A 24,440-nucleotide genomic window follows, 5' to 3' on the forward strand; every position below is an offset into this window, starting at 1 on the left:
TTACATTTTTAACTAAACTAGGACAAGAATTTTTGTGAAACTAATCTCAATAAAACAAAAAACTTGGCGTTTAAAAAGTCCGTTCTACGCTCTTGATTTGAGAACTGGCAGTAAATGTAAACTTATAAACATTTAGGGTCTGTTTCACAATGTATGGATAAAGTACCAAGTAGCTATGCAACACATACAATATTTGGAAGATAAAAGTTACAAATAAGAAACTTAACGTTTCATCGGACTCATAACTTATGATGGACTTTATGTGACGATTAGCGCAATCTGACAGTCGTGCAATGCAACGCTAGGGTTTATCCTACCAATAAATAATAAATAGCTTATGTAGAACTTATCCGAACATTGTGAAACAGGCCCTAAATATGTATTTCTTTATTGACGTTCATAAGTTTACATTGTGTTACCTATATGAATAAATGATTTTTGAATTTATCAAGTGACAATCAAAGTGATCAAATAAAAAAACATGATAATATGTGCAGTTAAAAGTATATGTGGTTGACGTTCATCGTTCGCATATGCACTACATTAAAAATACATTTTAATAGTTCATTTTTCATAGAACCTTACTCCTATAGTTGAATCTTTAGCGAAATCAAAATTGAATACTGCAACGACCTTAAATATTTAAGTAACACTTACAGGCGCCGTTTACTTAACCTGGGGTTGCTATATTAAAGGGCTCTCCAAGTGGTATATGGAGTGCTTGCTGTGATATAATGGCAACACAGGATTTATTTCCTAGTCAGTTTCTTTTCGTGTGTTACTAACTCAGTTATGAATCGTAGATTTGAGCGCCGTATGTCTAGTTTATTTTTAATAAAATAATTTGTTTAAGAAATTGTCCATGGGGCCTTAAGGATATATTTACAACAGGATAATACAGTTCTGTTACATCTTATTGATACTAGGGGTGTTTAATAAGGAAGTAATCATAAATATGACACAATTATATTTTATTGTATCATTATTTTATCCTTGGCGGTAGTTTTAATTTAACATTAACGATTACTAACATCACGATCACAAGACAAGTTCTTCCTCATTTGGACTCAGCATACCAACGCCTAAACGTAGAATATGGAGGAGTTTGAAACCCAAATGTTGCACTTAAATCTTGATTAACCAGCTCCATAGTATTTTTAACAGAGATATTTTATTACCGCGCAAACTTCAATCTTAACCATTTTTAAGATACGTTCTGACGATACGAAAATATCTTCTATTAGTATGATACAAAAGAGATTGTTATTGCTGTACATTGTATTATTAGCATATCTAATGTCTGGTCTATGCCTGACAGTATTTTTTTCATTACAATTTTCATTTTTATGAACTGACGACAATGCTTGCCCGCACCGTTCTGGCGACTTGGAAGCGTAAATGAAAGAGATTTAGATTGATAGATTGGCCATTTTGAAGTCCTGATTTCAATCCAATTAAGCATATCTGGGATGTTCTAAAAGGATGAGAAATATCAGTGCAACCTGCTCCAGAGACATTTTATGTTATTAAAAACATCGTGGTAAGCATGCCCAGAAGGATTCAAGCTGTGATTTTGGCAAGAGAAGGTCACCCTCGTTATTAGGTTTTCATATTTATAACTTTATTTTATTAAAAAAATATTTTTATTTATTGCTGACCACTATATACAACAATACAATATTTTTATTTATTAGTTTGTACGGCCATTTGAAAAAACCCAGCAAGTATTACTAAAAAAGAATTGCCAGAGTTCACTTTACGCATATTAAGTTACATGATTGTATATAGACTGTACTTTATTTAATTGACGGTCTGACTAAATCAGTCATAAAATTTCCTGAGGTGCCGGTTTTTGAAGTTACACTTCTTTTGCCGCGTTAGGGAAACATGATGAGAGTAAATTGTTACGATGCTCGCGCACACCGTCACAAAAAACCGACACCCTGAAGTTAGCTCAGTTCGTTAGCTAGTAATAAAACTTTCAATGTATTAAATACCTTTTTTCTATTGTTTTTCGTGTCGTTTTTTTCTACAAACGTAGAATAAGGAGAAAGATAAAAAAATTAAAAAGATTTTTATCTTGTTACGCCACAGAAGAATAACTTCTAACGCGTGTACATAAGTATGCACAATTGTTTTTTGTAAGAGTTTAGTTAACTATATTAGACACAAATAGATAGTGGGTACCTTTAGTCACTTGAAATTTATAGTGTTTTCACTACTACAATCAAAATAATTAAAATTGTACGATTATCGTTTCCCTACCGACTAGCACATAACTGTAATTTCCGGAAGAAATAAAACAAACAATTTCTTTAAAGGGTTGAACTCAATTAAAATAACGGACAATTGTGAATTAAATCGAAAAGACAATCTTGCTGAAGCCCCCAGGCTTAGCTCTTGAGAATTGATAGCCGCCGTAAATCTATGAAGTTAAGGGTTAACTGGGGCCCTGAAATGAGAGCCCCTGTTTCAAAGGCCCCATATTATACTAAAAGTAAATTAAATATGTTCTTCCCGATTAGAACTTTTTATTTATTTATACAATAATATAAGGTTTATCACAATGGCACTGCGCAGCCTACACATGGAACAACATTTTAGTTATGTTCATAAACCATAATACCATAGAAGGCAGACCAATATCTTATTGACGATAAATGATAAAACACATTCATAAAATTACCTATAAATACATTTACAATCTGTATTATAACCCGAAAATGTATCTTATTAGTAATTTTATGTGACTGTTTATAAATTAAAAAATAAATACAAAAAAACTAATAATTAATGTTAATTGTAAATGTAACTACATATTGTAGTTACTTGTATTGTACTGACAATAACTCACATATTATCGATTATTTTTGTGTTGATGTATTTTAAATTGATATAAAAATTTAGGGCCCCGGAGCTATGAATTCCTCCCTGTACTGGCTGGACCGCAAACGATCTCATAAAGTTGAGAAAAATAAAACTCGCTCCATTAAATAATCCCACCTTCATTGAGTTTCATCTTAAGCTATAGGTACTTTGGCTGTTAAAAAGTTTTAAAAATCTCTTTTGACCATTGGTTTAGTGTAAAATGAATATTTTTGTAACATATTAAAAATTTAGATATCATTCTGTCATTAAATTAGTGTAGTTAGATTGAACTAGTTTCTGTATAGAGTTGTTCGTTGATCATTACTATTTATAAACGACAATAATTTATAATAAATGACGCTGATAAGGAAAAAAATAGACTATGACTTTGAATTTATTTGAAACATCACTATAATTATTTATTTACACTTTATTCCATATTACAAATACAAAATTAAAATATATAACATCATGTAATGCGTATCGTTCGTAAACGATCTATTCCCTTCAATAAAAATGGAATGTAATGAAGCTCAAAACCACTAATTTAACAACAAATAACTTAGCAACAGAAAAAAAATGTGTGCGTGAGTCTTCAAAATGTGTGAGAACCTTCTTTATGACCTTATTTTTCGAAAAATATGTACTATAAGCAACTTTACAGAAATTGGTTAAACAAAGTTTAACAAAAGGCTTTTATTATCATAGACATCAATACAAATAATATAATTATTTCATTTTATCTTATTGCTACTAAGATTATTACAGAATTTCATTAATTATAATAGAATTATTACTATCATTGTTATCGTTATTATATATTTTTGTTATTCATGGCTTTGAATCTCTTCGAATAAACCGTGGTAGGGACAAGAAAGAGATGGCACGTAATGGGAAAATGTGACGCGTAACCCAAAAATGTGACGGTAGTTTTTTTTACAACGCCGATACAGAAGTTTCACTTCAAAAAGCCAATGTAGATAGATAAAAACATGATAATTCAAAATGCTATGTTTATGCTGGGAAAGTGTTAAGCTTTCATTTAATAAAGTTAAAGTACTAAGATGGTTTATCCCAGACTGCATCTTGAGAATAAATGTGGTAAGGCTACGGATACACGTTAATAGACAATACAATTTGTATAGAGTCGTTATTTTACAAGGAGATTTCGTCAAGTTTTGGCATATATATTAATGTTATTTTTGTACATAGTTTTTTTTTGATACACGTGTCTTCATCATGGAACATTACTATGTAGGCTAACTTCAGACTAATAAGTAATTTACGTCTAACCAATAACACTACTTACAATTTCTATTAAAGGGAAGGCACACTGTTCTTGTGTTCTATATTTTACTTAACCAAACCTTACGTAGGAATATTATTATATTAGAATTGTTTATGCTCATGAAAATGATAAATAAAAATATACTAGTCGAATTAATTTTGTTGTAGTCCAGTGAAGTGTGTCTAGCCCTAATCTTGAACGTGAATATTGCAAGTTCTGACCAAGTTGTTTAAATCACTAAGTCCGAAGTTGCTGACGTTAAACTTGTAAATTGGATTAGCGCCGTCAACAATGTGCGGCTGACTCATGAAAATATAAAAAGCTACTAGAATACATTATTGTATAAGTTATTACAAAATAACCAGCTTATATGAACAAATTTTCAGGTTTTTTACGCCGTCATGATTTGTTCATTATAGTTAACTAGTTTTGAAATTTGTACATACCTACATACATTGTAACATATATATGGAAATATGGAATACAAAATATTGCAAGAAAACGTACAAGAGAGCTTTACATTTAAAAATATATATAGTACCTTATTAAAAAAAATGTATAGAATGTCGTAGGATCACAACATTTTTTTTGAAGGCAGATTATACAGTTGAAACATATATATTTTCTTTATTTTTATGTAAATAAAATTTCTCAACCTCAATTATTTTCAGAAGTCTTAACTTCATTACAGCATCGTTCAAAAGTGTTTGTAAGAATTAAAGCGAAACGGCAAAATATTTAATCAGAGAGCCCCGAGGGTGGAGACTCATTACTGAGTGCTTCAGACCTGAGACACCTTTGCGATCATTATAATATAATCTATAATAAGATATTAAATAAATTTTAAATTATTTTATAATGGTCTTTCATCCGTTCAATTATTTAACTAACGATATTTATGATGATATTCATTTTATATATGTTTAGGATGTCTGCGAACGTATTTCAATTAAGGATTTATTTCTTTAATACATTTACAAAAGTTTATAAGTATGGGCGTCAAATTATTTATCAGTGTCACTGTGTCAACTTTTTATATCAGATATATATTAAGTCACATGCGCTTTGTTTATACTCCAGGCCCAACGTGCGATGACCATTTTTAGATGCTTCTTTTGCTATATTTTACTAATTCTATTCTTTAATAATATATATTACATATATGCATTAAGTTATATTTTGAAAATCAACACATATTTCTATAGATTTTTCTCAAACCACGATCAATATTTTTTATTTATTACCTGTATAATAAATTAAATGAAAAAATTAACATTTACCCACTATCGAAATATGAATGTAAAAAAATGGTTACTAATTGGCTGAAGACGTTGAGTTATGATGAAACAGAAGATTTAATAACTGTTACTCTGTAACACACCCACTCGCCCACACATACACACACACGCACGCGCACACACACACACACCAAATTTATTTTTACGACTCCGTTTCCATTTTTTTTCCTTAAGCACTTGCTTATTTTCTTCTATTGTATCTTATGACAATGACCTGATTGTACGTGTTCCGGTCCGGTGGTGGAGAGGCTGGCTATCTGTCACTCAGGTCTCGTATTACAGAGACCAGTCTCTCACATACACTTCCAAATGTTATCATCTTAGTTTAATCATAATAACCTTCTATGTATGTCTATGTGAGAGAAGAAATAAAGATTATTATTATTATTATAATATTAAATAATGAATAATTATATCTTTTACATTGTATATATAAAAATATAATTAAAATTTTGGGTAAAAAAATTAAATAATAAAGGTTTATTACAAATCTCTACAGAGAGGTTTGTTAAAAACTAATCTTCAAAAGTGGGCATAGAGCCGGGGAAAACGTAGTTACCTAACGATTTCGTGACTAAGCACAAACGAGGGACACTTCTTGCGCCGCAAATTAAACAAGTTTTGAATTCGAAGTGACTTGGAAAAGTTAATAATTAGTTAAATGTACCAATTTCAATGTTTTGAAAACTAAAAATAAGGTCTATTACGTATAAATGCGATGTATAATAATAGTAAGTAAGTCACTTTAATTCCATACTGTAAAAAAATTATATATCAAGTGATAATTTTCTTATTATACCCTTAGTCTACGTTAGTTATTGTCATTTATGTTTCTTGTGTTCTGCATGGATCACTTTTGGGTAAATCCCCCTGAACTTTCCATTTCTATCTGTTCTTAGCTTCCTCCATTCATTTTCCCCAGAAACCCTAATCATGTCATCAGGGCATCGCTGTTTTAACCTCCTAAAGAATGTGGTATTCTCATATTTCTTTTCCAGCAGGTGGGTATTTCAAATCTCTCATTGACTTATGAGCAAGAACTTTTTTGGGTATGATTATAGATCTTATATCTTAATCTATTTATATCTATTTCCATCCCAAAACAACTACGAGTTTTGGGTCTAAACATTGAATACTTACTGGTTGTTCTCACGATGTTTTCCTTCACCAAACGAGCAAATGTTATTGATCTTAATCCAATAATTCATATGACAACATTACTGTAACAATTATTATTTTAGAAACTGCAGACTTACACTTATAATATGTTTTTCAGTATCTATGCTTATAATCACGAGTGACAGTTAACTTAGTTTACAGTAAATTTTAATCATAACGATATTTATTTGAATTAAACTTATGTTACTTACAATATTAATTAACTGAAGTAAGAATCATGGGTAATCGAAAGACAATGTAACTATACATTGTCTTTCGATAGACTATATGGTTCTGTGAATATTGTCAATACTGAGGTCAAACGGTTATTTGTCATACATAGGTTAAGAAACGTGTTTATTGCTCGGCTATACAGCATCAGCTATGGAGATTTTACGAACAACACATCAGAAATAATTGTATAGTACGTAGAAATTTCAACACGCATAGTTATTTTCCATTCCCAAAGTGTGTTCGGGCGAAGAGAACAAAAATACGTGCGGCGAATGTCGAGTGCAAAGTTAAAGTAACTTGAAAAAACATAAACTTGGAAAGAAAATTTCGTAGCACGGAGGAATTTGAGGTAGTCCTTGTGAAGCCATGAATTTAATTTACTAATGAGAAATGAACTTACACTTTGCGGTGTTTTCAGCAAATTTTTAAGTGTCGAGTTTCTTATTTATGTGCGGAAAAAAGATCGCGTAAATATAACGGCAATTATATTTGTTCTCCTTCAATTAGGAGGTAAAATGAACATGAGTAAAATTCTATGACTATTAGCAACAATTTAGCTGTTTATATTTATAAGAAAAAAGCAAATATGTGAGCAGTGTTCGCCTAGTGGTTTCAACGACAGCGACTGTTATTCCTGTATTCGTGGATTCATTCTCCGGCTGTGCACTAATAGACTTTCTGTCTATGTACGCATTTAAAACTAGGGGGTGTGGACGCTCAGTAAAACATCGTGAAGAAACCGATAGGCCTTAAACTCAAAAGACGTCTTGATTCCGGCACAAAAGAAATCAGCTACTTATTAAAAAAACAATCACGAAGCAGATAGAGAATCTCTGACCTAGACCTAAAAAGTTGTAGCGCCACTACTTTAAATATAAAATGCACAAAGATTCAACAGTTTAAATGGTTGAAATTTCATTTATATAAGGGAACTTTACCAAAATACTAACATAGATTTTAACGAAATTTAATTTTCTAGTTAGTTTTTAATAACGCAAACATAAAGTTTCAAGTGTCACAAAATTTAATCAAAACGTTTAAGCTCTGAACTATAAACAAAGCTGTATAAAGCGGTACACATACGAGCAATTTACGACGCGACTAAAAACTTGCGTCGTTAATAAGTTACGGCATGACAATTTGCGCCCTAACATTAAGAGCGGACCAATAAGCTGTTCATCTAGAATGTGTTCTTCTGTTAATTGCAATAATAATTATGTTTACAATTTTGCGCTTTATTATTAGTATTATAATAACATTAGTAATACACTTTGATTGTAAATTGTAAAATAATATTAACAAAAGCTTCATTATTGAAAAGTTTATCTAATATTATTTGTCAAGATTTAAATTAGGGTAACAATTATATTAAAGTAGAAATACTATAATAGTATTCTTATAACCACTAAGTTATATGAAAGTTAATGCTAACAGGCCAAACGCACTTGATGATATATCGAGTAAGTTAAACTCTAATATATCAGTAAGTCGTATTGTCAAAAGGTACCTCAATAAATATCCGTATTTAATTGTCTAAATGAATTACGTGTTTAACGGTACCCACGCATGCAACTCGATTCGCAAGGGGCCGCGAACAAATGGTCGCTATCATTACTGACTGACCGACGTACGTGCATCAAAGAAATTGTACCAATTGTGGCCAAATGCCGTGTTTAATATTCTAGTGAAAGTCGTTAGCTTTGCGTTTGACGCGGGATTTATGTGTTCGTGTGGTCGAACCTTAACTTAATTGTAGTTTGATGAAGTTGGACATGAGATTAGTAAGATTAAGCAACTTTATTACTATTTGTGTTTTATATTTCAATTGGCGTTTTGTTTTACTATATGTCTGATTTTCTGTAGAATTAATAATAATAACGCTACAAACCGAAATGGGTCTTCGCCTCAGATTGCATCCGTTTTTCCATGTTTTTTATTTTATAGACAAACAGCACTTGTGTCTGACATATGTAATCTATTTTGGGGTTTGATATATACCTGTTTTGTAATGATGTTTTCCTTAACCTTAGAAGCAAGTGCTCAATTTAAACAGGCTTGGCATGACGTAATCATAACGGTAATATCCAACTAAGAATAAAAAATATTCACTATTGATAGGATTTTTGGAAATTCTGAGTAAAAGTTGAAGCTACAGTCAATTTAAGGCCGGCAACGCACTGGCGAGCCTTCTGGCAAAGTGAGTGTCTTTCGGTCACCCATCCCGTTTGTCCCTGTTACATAAAAAAATGTCAATAGTCCGAAAGGAAACTTCTAAAATATTGTTATATTAAAGCATGGACGCATAAATTCATATTTTAATTCCAGACGTGTGTCTAGGAATAATAGAGCAATAAAGTACATCTCAAGAACTATGAGTGAACAAACAACACGGCTATTAGCAACATAAATACACTAGCGGACACGAAAACTCCATAACTATGCCTTATTTAAATTTATTGTGCTGCACTTTAATACACTCGCGGGTCGCGTATTCTGTGGAGACCGTTGAACTTTGCGGTCGGAGTTCGCACTTGGAACTAATAAAGCGAACGAATGGCGGGTATAATTTCGTGGCCTGTTGTGTAAATTGTTGACAGATTGTTTGACCTTATGTTACGAGAGTATATTTTACGATTGTTTCGGAAGTCCGATGCGCTATTGGGTATCTTATGTATGAGTCATAAGAAGCGTTATGTGAAAGATTTTAGCTTAGTAGGTTTAGATGGTTACTCATTTTTAGTTTTAACCGTTTATTTTGAAAATATTACGGTAAAAGTTAAAAGAATTAAAGACTAAATTTAATACATACCAATATGTGTAAAGGCAGTAATTTTTTTAGTTATATTTAAGACCAGTGTTGGCCTAGTGGGTTCAGTGTGCGACTCTCATCCCTGAGGTTGTAGGTTTGATTCTCGGCTGTGCACCAATGGACTTTCTATCTATGTGCGCATTATTTAACATTCGCTCGAACGGTGAAGGAAAACATCGTGAGGATACCGGCTTACCTTAGAACCAAAAAGTCGACGGCCAGAGTCAGGCACAGAACGCTCATCACCTACTTGCCTATTAGATTAACAAATGATCATGAAACAGATCAGAAATCTGAGGCCCAGACCTAAATGGGTTGTAGCGCCATTGATTGAAGATCACGATAGAAGGTCACTTCGTCATAATTTAAGCCGAAGAAAACGTGTAAAATAATGATTTTTTTTGTATTGTTTATATACATTTTGATTTGTAGGTTTCAAAGCGCCCAAGGCTGGCCGACACAGGCCTGCCAATAAGCGTGGGGGCAATTATGTCAGACAATCGATAAAAGCCTTTGCAGTCTTGTGCAAAGAATTCCTCTGTTATTGACAGAATTGGAAATCGAATATTTTATAAAGGAATTTTACAAACAATAAAATGTTACTGAACCTTTTTATGTATACAAAGAATTTTATAACTTATCTAAACTTTAGTATATTGTAATTTCTTTTGGGCATTTTTCATTTATCATAAGATTTATATTTGTTCCGTCCGTTATCGAGGCCACACGTTCTCGTTGTAGCCTTTTTAGTGCCGTAAATAAATAAAGTAAATAAATTACATTTTTAATCTATGGTAATGAATGACAAGTGACGTTATCAACCTCAAACAACTATAAACATAAATTTTAACCTCATTTTTATTTTTTTCAAATAGGTGAAATAAAAGTAGTATTGTTAAGACTATAGTAGGATTAAGTATGACAAACATGCATTCATAACCTCTGAAACATCGCTACTGTTTTTATTCAGAAGCCCGATGTCAAAAGGATTTGCAAAAATAGGCCAGTGAATGCAAGCCTTTCATTTCCTATTGTTGATAAATGATTGTCATCTGTTTTACTTCTGTAAGCTTGCGCTTAAGTGTTGTTGCTTCGTAATTCAGCTCTCATTAAAACTTAAAAATAAGGCTGAGTACAGCACAATTAACACTTCACATTGTTAAGAGGTTACTTCAGCTTTGTGATTTTTTTTTATATTGCGGGCCAGGAACTTCTTAAATACATTATTGTTAGTATCAAAATAATTTAATGAAAAATATACGATTTACTAAGGTAGTAATTAGCTGTACAAATTTTAACAACGCTTACGGTCAGTTAACCTGTTAATGCGCACTGAACTTTATCGCCACAAACGATTCTCAATGGCCTCATGACCCATTAGCGTTATATTTATATTCCATTGCATTGGGCGTGGATCGAATGAAGAGGGTTGAATGTCGTGACTGCAGCACGTTATTTCAATTAACCCAATAAATAGTATCGAGTGAACACGATTCAAGTAATAAGCATTATACAAAATGTGATATACAATATTTTTAAACGCGAAACTGTCGTTGCTCAACTTGATAAAGCTAAGTGCGAGGGAGCACGCTCCACAATGCTTCAAGTGGAAAAAACTTATACATCAGGAAAAACTATTCGAGATTAAATTGTCTTTTTATTCTGACAGTTGAGAAGGAAAACGCTCGGCTCTAAGTAGGTTCAGAAAATGGAATGGAACGCGGAATTGTGAATAATGACATTTTTCATATAAATAAATGTGCGCGACAGAAGTATATTTTAATTTAAGTGCACGCTGTTGAAATGAAACCATAATTTACTTTAGAATGAGATTTCTGAATTCGGATTTAGTATTAGCTTATTTTACGATCAACCTGATTAATTAATTAACCTAATACAAGAACAATTCTGAAATCATAAATTTTATGTATCATAAACTATGTGTATAATGAATGATTACTGTATCACCAATATCGCATGACACAAAATGACGCTTATTAGACCGAAAATGACTTTCATATTGGGCCGTTAAATCGAAATGGGTCCCAAATCTACGTTTGATAAGCTTATTACAACCGCAGGCGTCCACCAAATTAATTAGTCGAAGGGTCTTCGGTTGATGGTTTTGTAAATGTCATATTTGTTTATAAGTTTCGGTATGCTCTAAGTTATTATGAAATATGTACTGTAATTTTGTGTTTAAATTAAGATAATAATCGTATTTTTCAACAATTGTTCATATCGTTTAATTTATCAAGAACCTACGGAGTCGTGTTGTTTTTAAATATTACACTAGAGGTCGTAAAACTGTCACTGACTACATGTTTTATCTTGTTTCTGTCATAAAACATTGGTACAATATGAATGCCTTTCATTATGAAGTTAAAGTAAATAAACAAATCAAATACAAAGCAAAGTGTTGCTTTAAAACGATTGTTATTTCCCTTATAAATGTTACTCATAAAGCTCGGGATTAAAAAAAACTAGGTTAACTTATTACTTAAAATACAGTATGGAATGAAAAAAATGCAGATTGAAGTCCAGTGAGATTGAGTGGTTTTCAATTCATTTCAATAAAATCTATGAAAGAATAATTGTTACACTGGGAAAACAATCTACAGTCTGTGTAGGTTATTTTGTTTATTTATTAATAGTACGTTGTAATACAGAATACAGATACATGGAGCAATAAAAAACAATTAAATAAAAAGCACGGAATCTGGCGGCCTTATCGCTTTCAAGCGATCTCTTTAAGGCAACCATTGTGAGCAAAAAAATACATAGAGACATAAGAGATAGTTCTTTAGACAAAAGTAATATATAAATAATTGTTTGCTAAGACATAATAAACGAACAATCATAAAGGTGTGGATTGGACTCCCGTAACTTCCACGCGTTAGGTAGTGGATGGCTATTGCGCCTGCGGCAGAGTTGCTGCATGTCAGATGCAATAATGGAGAGGCACTAAAAGAAGAAGAACTTCCATGGGGCGTGGGAGGCGTTTACATATAGGCAGTTAATACTTGATTGATTTTTGTATATTTTAATGGAATTCAAATTATAACTCCATTGAAAATAAATTTAATAAATTGTTATTTGAAATGAATATGAATTCTACGGTACGGATCTCGTCAGGCTATTCTTTTTTTGAATAACACGACTTTGGTACTGTATAGGTGCATGTTACTTGCACAATCAACTGAGACTTTCATTGGAAAATCCAAAAAAATATGAACTTTTGGTAGTTGCACTATTTCAGAAAATTAAATTACAGAGCTTTAAAGAGAAAATTCGTTAATAGGATAATTGATATTTCTCCAATATTGTACCAGCGCTACTGCAAGGCGAAAGCAAAGTGCGATAATTTGTGAAAACACCCGAGTAATTGATGTACGATCGCTTCACTGGCTTTTATTAAATTTAAACTGATTGTTTTTCACTTGTTGTTTTATTTAGTTTTTAAAATATTTTTTATTAGGTTAACAATGTTTCTTAGTATTGCCGCTTCTCATGGACACCTGCATTCTTGGTGGACTTGTGTTGCTGCCTTTAGAAATATCATGAGGTTTTTCAAGAATATTTATATCATATTTTAGTTATTATTTTAGATTATGCCTTTGTAAGGCAAACGTTAATTTACTTATTTTATAACAACTCTAAATAAGTAACGTCCCGGTCTCTGATGACAAAATACATAATTTACTATTTTATAATAGAAAGGTCAGGAAGACAGGAACACACAAATTTAAATGTAGTTAAGATACACTTCTTTTTAAATTAAAAGAACAGAGTGATATTGATTTACTTTAATTTTAAACATTTATGATTTTACTTATTAACGAACCACAGATTACGTCATTGCATGACACTCAATATACAAAAGCTAAAATACTAGAATTTTAACCGCCGTTCAGTCGTATTTAAAACGTTTTCAAGCCGAAATGAAAACAGTAATGTAGAATACGTCGTCAGGGTGAAAAATGTTAGCTAGGGCGCTGACAAACTGCAAAGGGTTGCGTTTAACAGAGTTCACTAAATATTGAGTGTTTGTATACGTTTATCTTGTATATTAGAAAGTAACAGCGCGTATTCAATTAAAATGGTTTAGATTTAGTATGCCGAGGAAAGCATTTGTTTAGCTTTACGTTGTACGCCTCCTTAAAAAATTATGCGTGTTTTGTAATGGGAGGTTGACATGGTCCGTCTGTCCAATGCCGTGATTTGGTCGTGCTTACTAGATTTTTTTGTAGATAATGTTAATTTATGTGAATCTTTACATATATATATATATATATATATAAAACGATCCAAATCAGTCACTTCACTAATAAGTAATAAACACAATGCTATGGCATTATTCATAAACCATCTGATCCGCCTGTTCTTTTAATTTAATCAGGTCAAAAGACCTGAAACTATTTTTACTGTAATGTATATTTGAATTGAAAAATGTTTTCCTACAATTTCAAGTCTTTAGGAACTTACGTATTTGTGAAAAGAAAAGTGAAGCGAACTATAATTACGAGTTAACGTCATATAAACGCAAAGCTCCTCTCGTATTGTCATTAGTTTGTTACTTTTCAGTGCAGATTTTAATGATATACTTTCATTGTTGTCATGGAAGGAAGCATAACTGCATAATCATATTTAAAGCATATGAAATGTCATGCCTGTAATTTATTACCTGCTAGAGGTAAATTATATATAATAGTTTTTAATTAGCTATTAATGATTTTCAAAAAGGAAGAACATTATAGTAATGTATATTTTTTAGATTTGGTGTGAATACCTCATTTCAAACGATGTTAATATCGGACTCCATATGTTCAATTGAATTTTTTCTATCAATAATACATATTTATGTAATGCATAAATGATTCTGATATTTAAAGTTGTATATTTTTGAATATCCTTCTACATGATTCGTTTGGAAAGTGTTAATTATACTGAACTAAAATATATAAAAACTAAGTACAAAATATAAATTAATAAAGTTGTTAACAAAGGCTGAGGCTTACAGTTTAAGCAGTAAACAGACATTTACAAGGCGTAATAGGAAAGAATTAAGTGCGGCCCGTGCTGGCAGCTGGCCAAGCAAGATAATTTGATAAAAACTACTTGTGTATTACTAGCAGCTTAGTGCTTGTATAAGTATCATATAACTATGCATCTGTGGTTAATGCGATATGGTATTGTATAACAATATTTATACTGACATAGAAAATACTTAATATTAGGTTGGGTTGTGTTTGTTACTTGTTTATTTATTCTATATGTTTGAATTTAAAATATCTTATAAGTATAATGATTAATATATTAACGTCAGAGAATGGAAAACTAACTTGCGTAAAAAAAGCGAATTAAAAAGTTATGCTTGCGTGTAAGTTTTTAGATTTTATAGTTTCATTTTCTTTTATCAGTTTGTATATAAAATGGTTATTCCAATTATTTCTCGATACAATATGATTCATACATCGTCGGAACTGTCTAATTACCTTATACTGAGTCAGTCGCAATACCAGTTTTATAGTACAAATCTTATCAAAGAGAAATTAACCATATTAAATCTTGCCAGTATAATCTTCGTAATACGAAATAATCTGCATAGACTAAATACTACATGTAGATAGGAGAGGTTTAGTCAGGATTATCTTGCGTAGAGCTTTGCTTTTCTACTCGTAATGCGATTACTTAGATGCCGTCTGTACATGAATAGTGATTAGTTATTTACTTTATTTCTATTTTATGTTTGGAATTAGTTCTTGAGATCAGCTTCAATTATATTATGGTAGATTCTATAGAAAATCATAAAATTGTATTTTTCGTCTTTATTAGTATCCTAAAAAAGGTGATATTATAGTTATTTATTAATACTTCAAATTTAAAACTTACGATTTTAATTGTAATTATGACGTTCTTACAAAGAGGGTTAGATTTTTACTGAAACAAAAAATGTTTCAAAAGATCCTCAATGTAAGGGGACCAGATATCACACAATGTATTTCAAGGCAAAAAATATAGTTATGTTTATTTTTTATAGACATCAAAGGCCGGCAACGCATTCGCGAGCCCTCTGGCATTGAGTGTTCATGGGCGGCGGTATCACTTAAGATCAGGTGAGCCTCATGCCCTTTTGCATAGTTTTATATAAAAAAAGTACTATCTTTTGTTCGAATACGTTAAAATGATATATTTTACAAGGCCAATGTATTTTCGGCTCGGTTCTGACCCAATATATGAAAATATGCCACGGGACCGACCTATAACATTCCACATACGTTATTGCCACAGGGAATACCCGGCTAAAGGAATGATAATATACGAATACCTTATTAATACGAGTTGAATAACATATCTAATAAAATTAGGATCGAATTTCGGGGATAACTTACGGGGGCTTACGCCGTGAGATAATTTATAATTTTTATTAAAATATGGATAAACTGAATAAAAAAATTAATAACCTTCTGTTACTTGAGTATTGATCAACACTGAGTGTTGGTGATTGTTTCGCCCATTTTGAATTTTGACGCGTTTTATGAACAGCTATTTTGAGCTTTTCATATATTAAAGAAACAAAATCAGTTTAAAGTTGTACATAAAGCACTGAAGTAATAAGTAAAATAGAATGACGCAATTTAAATGAATCAGGTCAAAACATGCGCAGGGATAAGAAAAAACAAGGCGAATTGATATGTATCCCGCGTGCAGATCAAAGGAAGACCAAGTGGTATCAATAACGACTAGTCTGCTGTATACATCATCTATGCATGTGGGATAAGTTATAAGAGCCAGTAGCGCGATTCTATATGGAAAATAAACTATTGAGCCTTGAAATTTCTCAAATACATATGACTTGAACTCATTTCAGCCAGCTCTGTTTCTGGCGTAATGGAGCAATAGCAACGTGAATTCACATCTTAAATCGACAATGGAATAAATATAAGGCTGGGCTGAATAATAAGGGTTGGCAACCAATGCATTTCTGACCAGCTGTTAAGGCGAACATTTAAAGCTTTGTGGTCTCCAAACAGACATAGTTTCGACAAAATATTTTTGTGGTAAGCCAATAATTCACTAATTAAAATATAAAATTATATCAGTTATAAATATTTAATTTGGAAAAGCTTAAAATCAATTACACATTTTTCGTTATGTTGTAATTTTTTTATAAAATACTAAAGGTTTATTTATTTAGCTACAATATTCTACCGCCTTTAACCCATGCCTTGGGTAAGGCCGATAAAAAAGGGTCGAATCAATAAGAAGTTTAATCCCGTGGGCGCCGTCCACCGATCTCATTGGATGGTACAAATTGACAGCAACTAGGAAAACCCGCATTGAACCTACGCTTAGTGTTTCTTCTCCCCTGGTACTACATCTTAATGATGCTAAGAATACTTAAGGGGTCATTTTGGTTACGTTCAGTAGTTTTTTTTAAGGAAAACTAACTTACCGCATATATTTTGATTTTAATTAAATATAAAATAAAAAAAACATACTAAAATCTCTTATGCTATACTATGATAGAAATTATAAAATTCAATAAATAAAACATTCAGGCCTAAAGGTACAATGAGACTAGCTTTTGTTATTTAAGTGTATTCATGACTTCTTAAAAAGCTACTGTTGATGTCAAGTCAAATCCATTCAACACTTTTTACCTTTAATAGTATTGTACATAATGAAATACTCGAACATGATAAATACTATTTACACAATCCACTAGCATATAACGAAAACAAAAATATCCAATAATAGTGAAAACCAAGGGAGGTAAATCTCATAACGTGTCAAAACAATCCACGTTGATGTTTGTGCCATTGGGACCCCTATATGGGTCATATTATTACTGTGCCCAATATAATATTATTATAAGAAGATGTGTAATAACAGTTATATTTCAGGACATCACCTGGATGTAATTTTAGTTTGTTGATATTTTGACAGTGCTGACAGTAAGAAAAGTGAACTTTGTTTGACCAATCCACAAATCTCATTTATATGTAATAAAATTACACTTCTATCGTAAAAATACTTTGGTAACTGGTCATCAGCGGTTCCTCTCGTATAATAATGTTTATTTACAGTGCTCGAAGTACTGTTTATACGAAATAATCGATGTTCGTAATACCTAAAGATATAGTCTATAAACATATAACTTTCTTAAAACACTTTTAGTAAACAGTAATACACCTATAATATTGATGTTCATTCTTTATTTATTATATTTACTGACCTAAAGCGAAAACTTTTCAAATAATTTCCATGACAAAAGTTTTTTTAAACACATTTAGTTTACAATAGTTTCGGTTAAAATAACGTATAACATAGTTTTCAAATTTATTCACGTTTTTGGCGCAAACAAAGTTGAATGCTTTTTCAAAAGTGCACAACCATTTGCAATTCTATCAGATACGTTTATGATATTGACAGGGCCTTTGAAACCAAAACGTAAGCCGTAAAAAATTACCGCAACGAATTTGCAATTCTTGATAAGCCCGTAGCTGCACGGGGCTGACAAAAACATAGCGTGGCCGAGATAAGAGGATTTCACAAACGAATCCGTTTGTTGACATAGTTATGTAGGATTTGTTTTAACTCGAATGTTTTAAGAGTGTAAGAAATTGTACATGTAGAAAACCAAAGGTAAACCTTTGTGTTTGTGATTAACATTAGGTATGAAGCAAGATTCGTAAGCGAGTGTTTTTATCTATATGAGGAAAGTCATTTAGAATAGATATTTTTCCATACAAAATGTGCGTTTGTCAATTTTCAACATGTTTAGGTCTGGGCCTCAGATTTCTGTATCTGTTTCATGATCATTTATTAATCTAATAGGCAAGCAGGTGCCTGACGAACACTGTCGACTGTTTGGGCAAGCCGATTTTCTCACGATTTTTTCCTTCACCTTTCGAGCGAATTTTAAATGCGCACATAGAAATAATGTCCATTGGTACAGCCAGAGATCGAACCTACAACCGCAGGCATGAGAGTCGCACGCTAAAGCACAATTAAAGCAAAAGCACAGCACAAACCAGCTCAACCCTTTTTTTTTCACCCTAATTTACTTTTTGCCATCGTCATCCAATTTCTACCACCTTGATCCCGTCGGCCCATCGCTCTATTTGTCTTCCTTTGTTCCTTTTGGACCAGTCCATTCGGACACTTTTGCAGACCATCTGTCATCTGTATAGCGGCCTGACCTGCCCGTCTCCATTGAAGTTTTAGGGCATGTTCAGCATCAATTACTTTTGTTTACCTCCGAGAATTTTCACTTTTAAGATATTTACACAAGCCACACTTAAAATCGACTCAATAAGAACGTCAATGATCAAACCAAGCCTTCACCCATGAACAAATTAACGCTGAACTGACTACATTCCCAAAATGTCATGGAAACTAGTCGGAATTCCTGCTATGAGTGTAAATTCCCAAGGCACAAGACATAAATTGCACAGAATATGTGTAACATTAACCGAAGCCTGGGCGTACGTTGGGATTTGTAGTCGCTCGTTAGCTTGTCTTATAGTTGCGGTCAGGTCACATCGGTTAACCAACCACTGCTTATCAACACGCCATATGAATGAGTAATCAGCTTATTGGCACATAAGGTATGGTTTATAATACCCCCGTGGTATGAATTGTAGCGTTTGATTTTCGATTAACTGTGTCCAGCTGTAGATATAGATGGTACCCAACGTTTTTATTGTTTATATAAAAACAAAAACTGGGGAGAAAAATACCATTGTGCATGTTACATATCCATTGCACTCCCATTGCCCCGCATAAGCAGGACCTGTACCTCTCTGATGCATCACCATTATAAAAGGAATATATGAACGGATACCTTACATCGGACCGGTCAAATTCTCAACTAGTAATAAGTCTATAATATAGATTATTCGTCGTGCACCTCATAACGGGCCGATATTATAGTCATATTTAGTTAACAATTATTGTAGTAATTTAATTAAAGTAATTAAAATATATTTTGTTTTTTTTAGGATTGACCGCTGGCCCTCACTTAATTCGCACGATAGTATTTATTTGTTTATATAAAAACAAAAAGTGGGTAGTATAAAATGTAAGAAAAATATAATTGTGATGGTTGTCGCTTTTACGCAGGATAATATTTAGAGTTGTTAGGCCTATGGGTGAGGTTAAGAGATGAGATCATCCACCACTTACGTTCATATTCGCTCCAAGTCAAACTTGGACTTAGCTTATGCCAAGTGGTGAAAATCTGCGACATGAGTGTGACTAAGCTGCGAATCTGGCGCCACTACACAAACAATCAGCAAAACACATATAATACAGAATTATGTAAAATATTTAATGAATTATTTTATATTATTACAATCTAAATTTCGCACTTCTATTTTTTTGGTTAAAAACTATGTATACTACTTTTGAACTTGAAATTCTCCTTACATTTCTACACTTTGACTTTTTAAACTTGGCTTGACAATGACTCCGCTTAACCCGGACTTCGACTGTTTGACAATAAGGTCTTTAGAGACGTTAGATCAAAGCCTATATATCAATGATTGATTTGAAACATTGATTCACTAGTATATTTATTTGAAAGCATATGAGATCTAATAGCGGAAGGAGAACAAGTAAGGATTACCAATAAGGTTAGTTATTATTATCAAGTGGTTTATAAATGTCAATAAAAATGCTACCAAGCATATATTAAAATCAATACTAAATACTTCTCTTTATACATTATAAATCAAATTAAAAAATGTGTGCGTGTACACATGTAAGAGGTGAAACTTCTAAACGACTTGTTTTTCGAAAAATTATCTACTATATGCAACTTTACAGAAATTGGTTAAATAATGTTAAACAAAAGGCTTTTATTATCATAGACATGAATACAAATAATACAATCATTTCACTTTACCTACTACTAAGACTGATACAGAATTTCATTAATTGTAATAGAATTATTACTATCATTGTTATCTTTATTTTATATTTTTGTTAACTCCAATTTCTTTTATTTATCTTTATATTTATAAGATTTTTAATTAGAGTCCCAAATACGGCCCCAAATTTCACAAGATTTAGGTTACCCCTGCAGTGTCTTTCAAAATGACATTACACCATTTGCTTTGCAACATTGGCTTTGACACAATGATGGGATTACATTATTATTCTAGTTCCAATCTTATTAATAGTTCCAATATTCAGTCCACGCTGGCAAAGATGTTTGAATTTACGATGAAGTTAGTCGCTAATCGCATTACCGAAGCTTCGATCGAACTTCTAATGTCTTTCGTGAATAGAATTATATTTGTCTCGCTTTGAAAAGACAAGAAAATATATTGTAATTGGTTCCGAGTCAAATACAATTTCTGTTTGAAAAAGAGTATACATCATAGAGAAGATGGTTAAAAAATGACAGTGAATTCGTTAAAAGTTTCACAAATTTTTGGACCATTTTAAAACTGATTGAACAATGTTATCCTTAATTTTGACATTGAAATGTGGTCTACATAATGTTCATTCTCACATTTTTAGATAGACAGAGACGGGGGTAAAAGCTATTATTATATAAACGCAAGTAATGCTTCGTCATTGATGCAATCTGTGACCTGTTGCATGCAAAATCTAATGTCATCAAAGAAGCGCCAGAGCGTGATATCAGATTCCCGCGCTAATGAACAAACCCATACTTTGAACTTTTATTAATTCCGTCCGAGATTTTAACGATCTGGAAAATTATCGGGCAAATCTTAATATACTATTATTAGAAAATGTTATGATTTTGAGATAAGGTGAAGAGAGTCAGAAATACTTGGAGGAAGGTAAAACGTGAAGCTCAAGACCGAACGCCGTCGACGGCCTCTGCCATATCCAAATGTCGTTTAACATTAGCCAAGAAACTGCTAAAGTATTTTAACAGCTCAGCATCGTTTCACTTGACTTAATGTCCTATACCCCATAGATGGGGCAGAGGGCGTCCACAGTGAGTCTCCACCGCATTAGCGTCATTACTGAATTTAATGAATGTTGGCATAGCGATATATTTACATGCTGTAAGACGTATGCACATATTATGTACTAAAACGTCACAGTCCTTATTCTATAAGGTAGATATAGAATAAGGAGAGCCTGCTTGAAGAAATATAGGTTAGGTTTGTCTTTCAATCATCACAACTCTAAAGAAACGCTTTCAATTCGAAATTCAAAGTACCTTGTAATAAAAGATTTACATCTCGGTGCTCATTAGGGTAGATCATCAGTTGTCTCATTATGGGAACCAATTAGTGAGCCCAGGATAACGGGCTCTGTAAATTATAGCCCGTGATGCTGATACACGGATGATAGCAAGTAAGCAGTTATTAGAGATGCTTTAATATTCATAGCACCTACGGTATATAAAATGGCAGTTTGAATATGAAACGCAATTTTAAATTTGGAATTCTGCGGCAACAATTAACATCGCGGACAGGTGTAACGTATGATTATATCGATGACCACCTGACGTTTATATATATTTAATGTATATGTAAATTTAAATTTGGAAATATAAATATTTTACTCATATTACTTCCAAAGCACACACACTTAAATGTGACAAATACGATGTAAAGTTAATAATAAAGTGTGATGACGTTCGTGTTTCTCCGATGTTAAAATTAGTTCCATTCAATATTTATACTACAGATTGATATTTCTTCGAAAGGAAGCTTCGCAACGTTCTTTAATCATCGACCGGGTACGTCTCGGCGACACGTACGAATTGCGAAGTTTGTTTTCAGCGAACTCTTGTCGCTACGAACTTGTAAAAGTAAATAGACTTTATAATTTAAGTAAAGTCTGGCCCTATTGAGTGGCTAGTTTTATATTAGTGTACATACAAATTTTATTTAGACAGTATATTGAATATCCTTTGAATAATTTTAAAGAATGAATTTTATTATTATTATTATAATAACATTAATAAAAATTTAATTATAAAATTTAGAGATGAAGGAGACAATTACTTAAAACCTGACTGATAATTTGATGATAAGCAATTTAAATGTAGTTATTTAAAAAAGCAATGATATGTTATTGTAAATTTTATAGGTATTAAATGTATCTTGAACAGAACATACTTGTTTTTCGCAAAAAAATATGAGAATCATAAAAAATATACCTTTCCAACACCAGTTGGTTCCTTGACTCCCAGACGGCGTAAGAGTGCTGGTGGTGGGTGAGGAGGTGTTCTGTGTAGGGCTCCACTGAAGCCTGAAGCTTGTGGTTCTTCCTCTCGACGTCGCCTTTCTCTGTGAGGAGACCCGCCTGCTGAACTGCATTTTGTTGATCTGTAGGCAAGGATTATTTATGTTTAAATAATTTGAAATTATATGATAATAGTTATCGCGAAATATGCTTAGTATTAAGAATATCCATAGGGCTAAATCACTCGCATCATGAGCAGACCCCATATACACACCCTCACATATATACACTTCACACAATACAGCTAAATTATGTATTATTTAGTTAGATGTATTTATATATATTATTTATTCCATCATTTTTATATCTTTAGTTTAATTAATTTTTGTTATATATATATTATAACTGTATTTTCGGATTACGCAATAAATAAATAGTTATGCATTGACATGGTTATTATATAACGATGCAGAAAATTTAGCACACTGGCTGTAGTATATTCACAACAGTCGATCCCAAAAACATAAACTAGTGCCGTAGACCAAAGAAGTATCTAATAATATTAGTATAGTTTAATAGATTAGTTTTCATGCCAGTGATTAAATTGCTCGAACTTCGATATTTTATATGTGCCATTTTCTAGCTATAGTAATGAAAATCGACTACTTAAAAGTTTTTATCTTTATAAGTATAAAATAAACGCTCAAATGAGTACACTGGTTTTATTGAAGTTATTCTATTTACTACATCATTCGTGTCCACCATCGCTGTATATGTGTAGATTTATTTTCTCTTTTTACGTTAATGCCACAAATATTTTTATAGTACTTTTAAGTACAATTACCATATCAATATGATGCGGTAGAAACAATAATCATTTTTTTTTAAATATAATTTTGAAGTCATTGTCAATGAATGATGTCGAAATCGTTGAGGTATTCGAGGGTATAATAAATGAAATGTACGTGATGTCCCGAATGACCTTTTTACATTTTTCAAAACGCGTCAATACATAGGGGAGCGAGATGGATGGTGTTTACGTGACGACTGATGCTTCTACTACGAATAAATTGAAAATTCTTGCCATTTTTGAATTCCTATAATCATAAGTATAGAGTTTATAGTTGAAGTAAGTATTCACGTTTCTGTTTTTCTAGGACCAACATATATTACTTTTATATAAATGTGATGATGAGTGTGGAAAGATATGTCTTTCTTTATTTAATCGTAATAAAATACCCTCTTGCATTGCTTTATATACTACCGGCTATTGTCTTATTAAGTATGGGCCTGCATTATTACTAACTAATGGCCTCTAATAAATTTGGAAAAATATAAAAATGTTACTCATCAGTGAAGCATTTTAATGGTCAAATAATTTTTCATTCGGTTCAATAGGTTTTGAGTTTACAAACATACGATACTTTTCTATAACATAAGTATAGATCCGTGATAAATGGAATAAGAATTGGTTTTGACTACCAATTATTAAGATAATAAAAATATTAATAACTAATAAAATGAAATAGTGATCCATCCCTCGACACAGGCCATCCTTTCTTTGTTTTTCTTTGGACGATTGCCCTGCCCTTTGATGCCGATT

At 32.0% G+C, this 24,440-nt stretch overlaps 1 protein-coding gene across 1 annotated transcript in view; it reads right to left on the reverse strand.

The window, feature by feature from the left end:
- LOC123720659 (kinesin-like protein CG14535) overlaps window positions 1-24,440 on the reverse strand; it is a 78,573-nt gene that overhangs the window by 18,934 nt on the left and 35,199 nt on the right. The window contains exon 2 of the mRNA XM_045677362.1: window positions 22,812-22,980. Coding sequence (XP_045533318.1) covers window positions 22,812-22,980 — 169 coding nt within the window. The remainder of the gene's footprint in view (window positions 1-22,811; window positions 22,981-24,440) is intronic.

Source organism: Pieris brassicae, chromosome 2, assembly GCF_905147105.1.
Source record: "Pieris brassicae chromosome 2, ilPieBrab1.1, whole genome shotgun sequence".
In the NCBI taxonomy this organism is placed as follows: Eukaryota; Metazoa; Arthropoda; class Insecta; order Lepidoptera; family Pieridae; genus Pieris; species Pieris brassicae.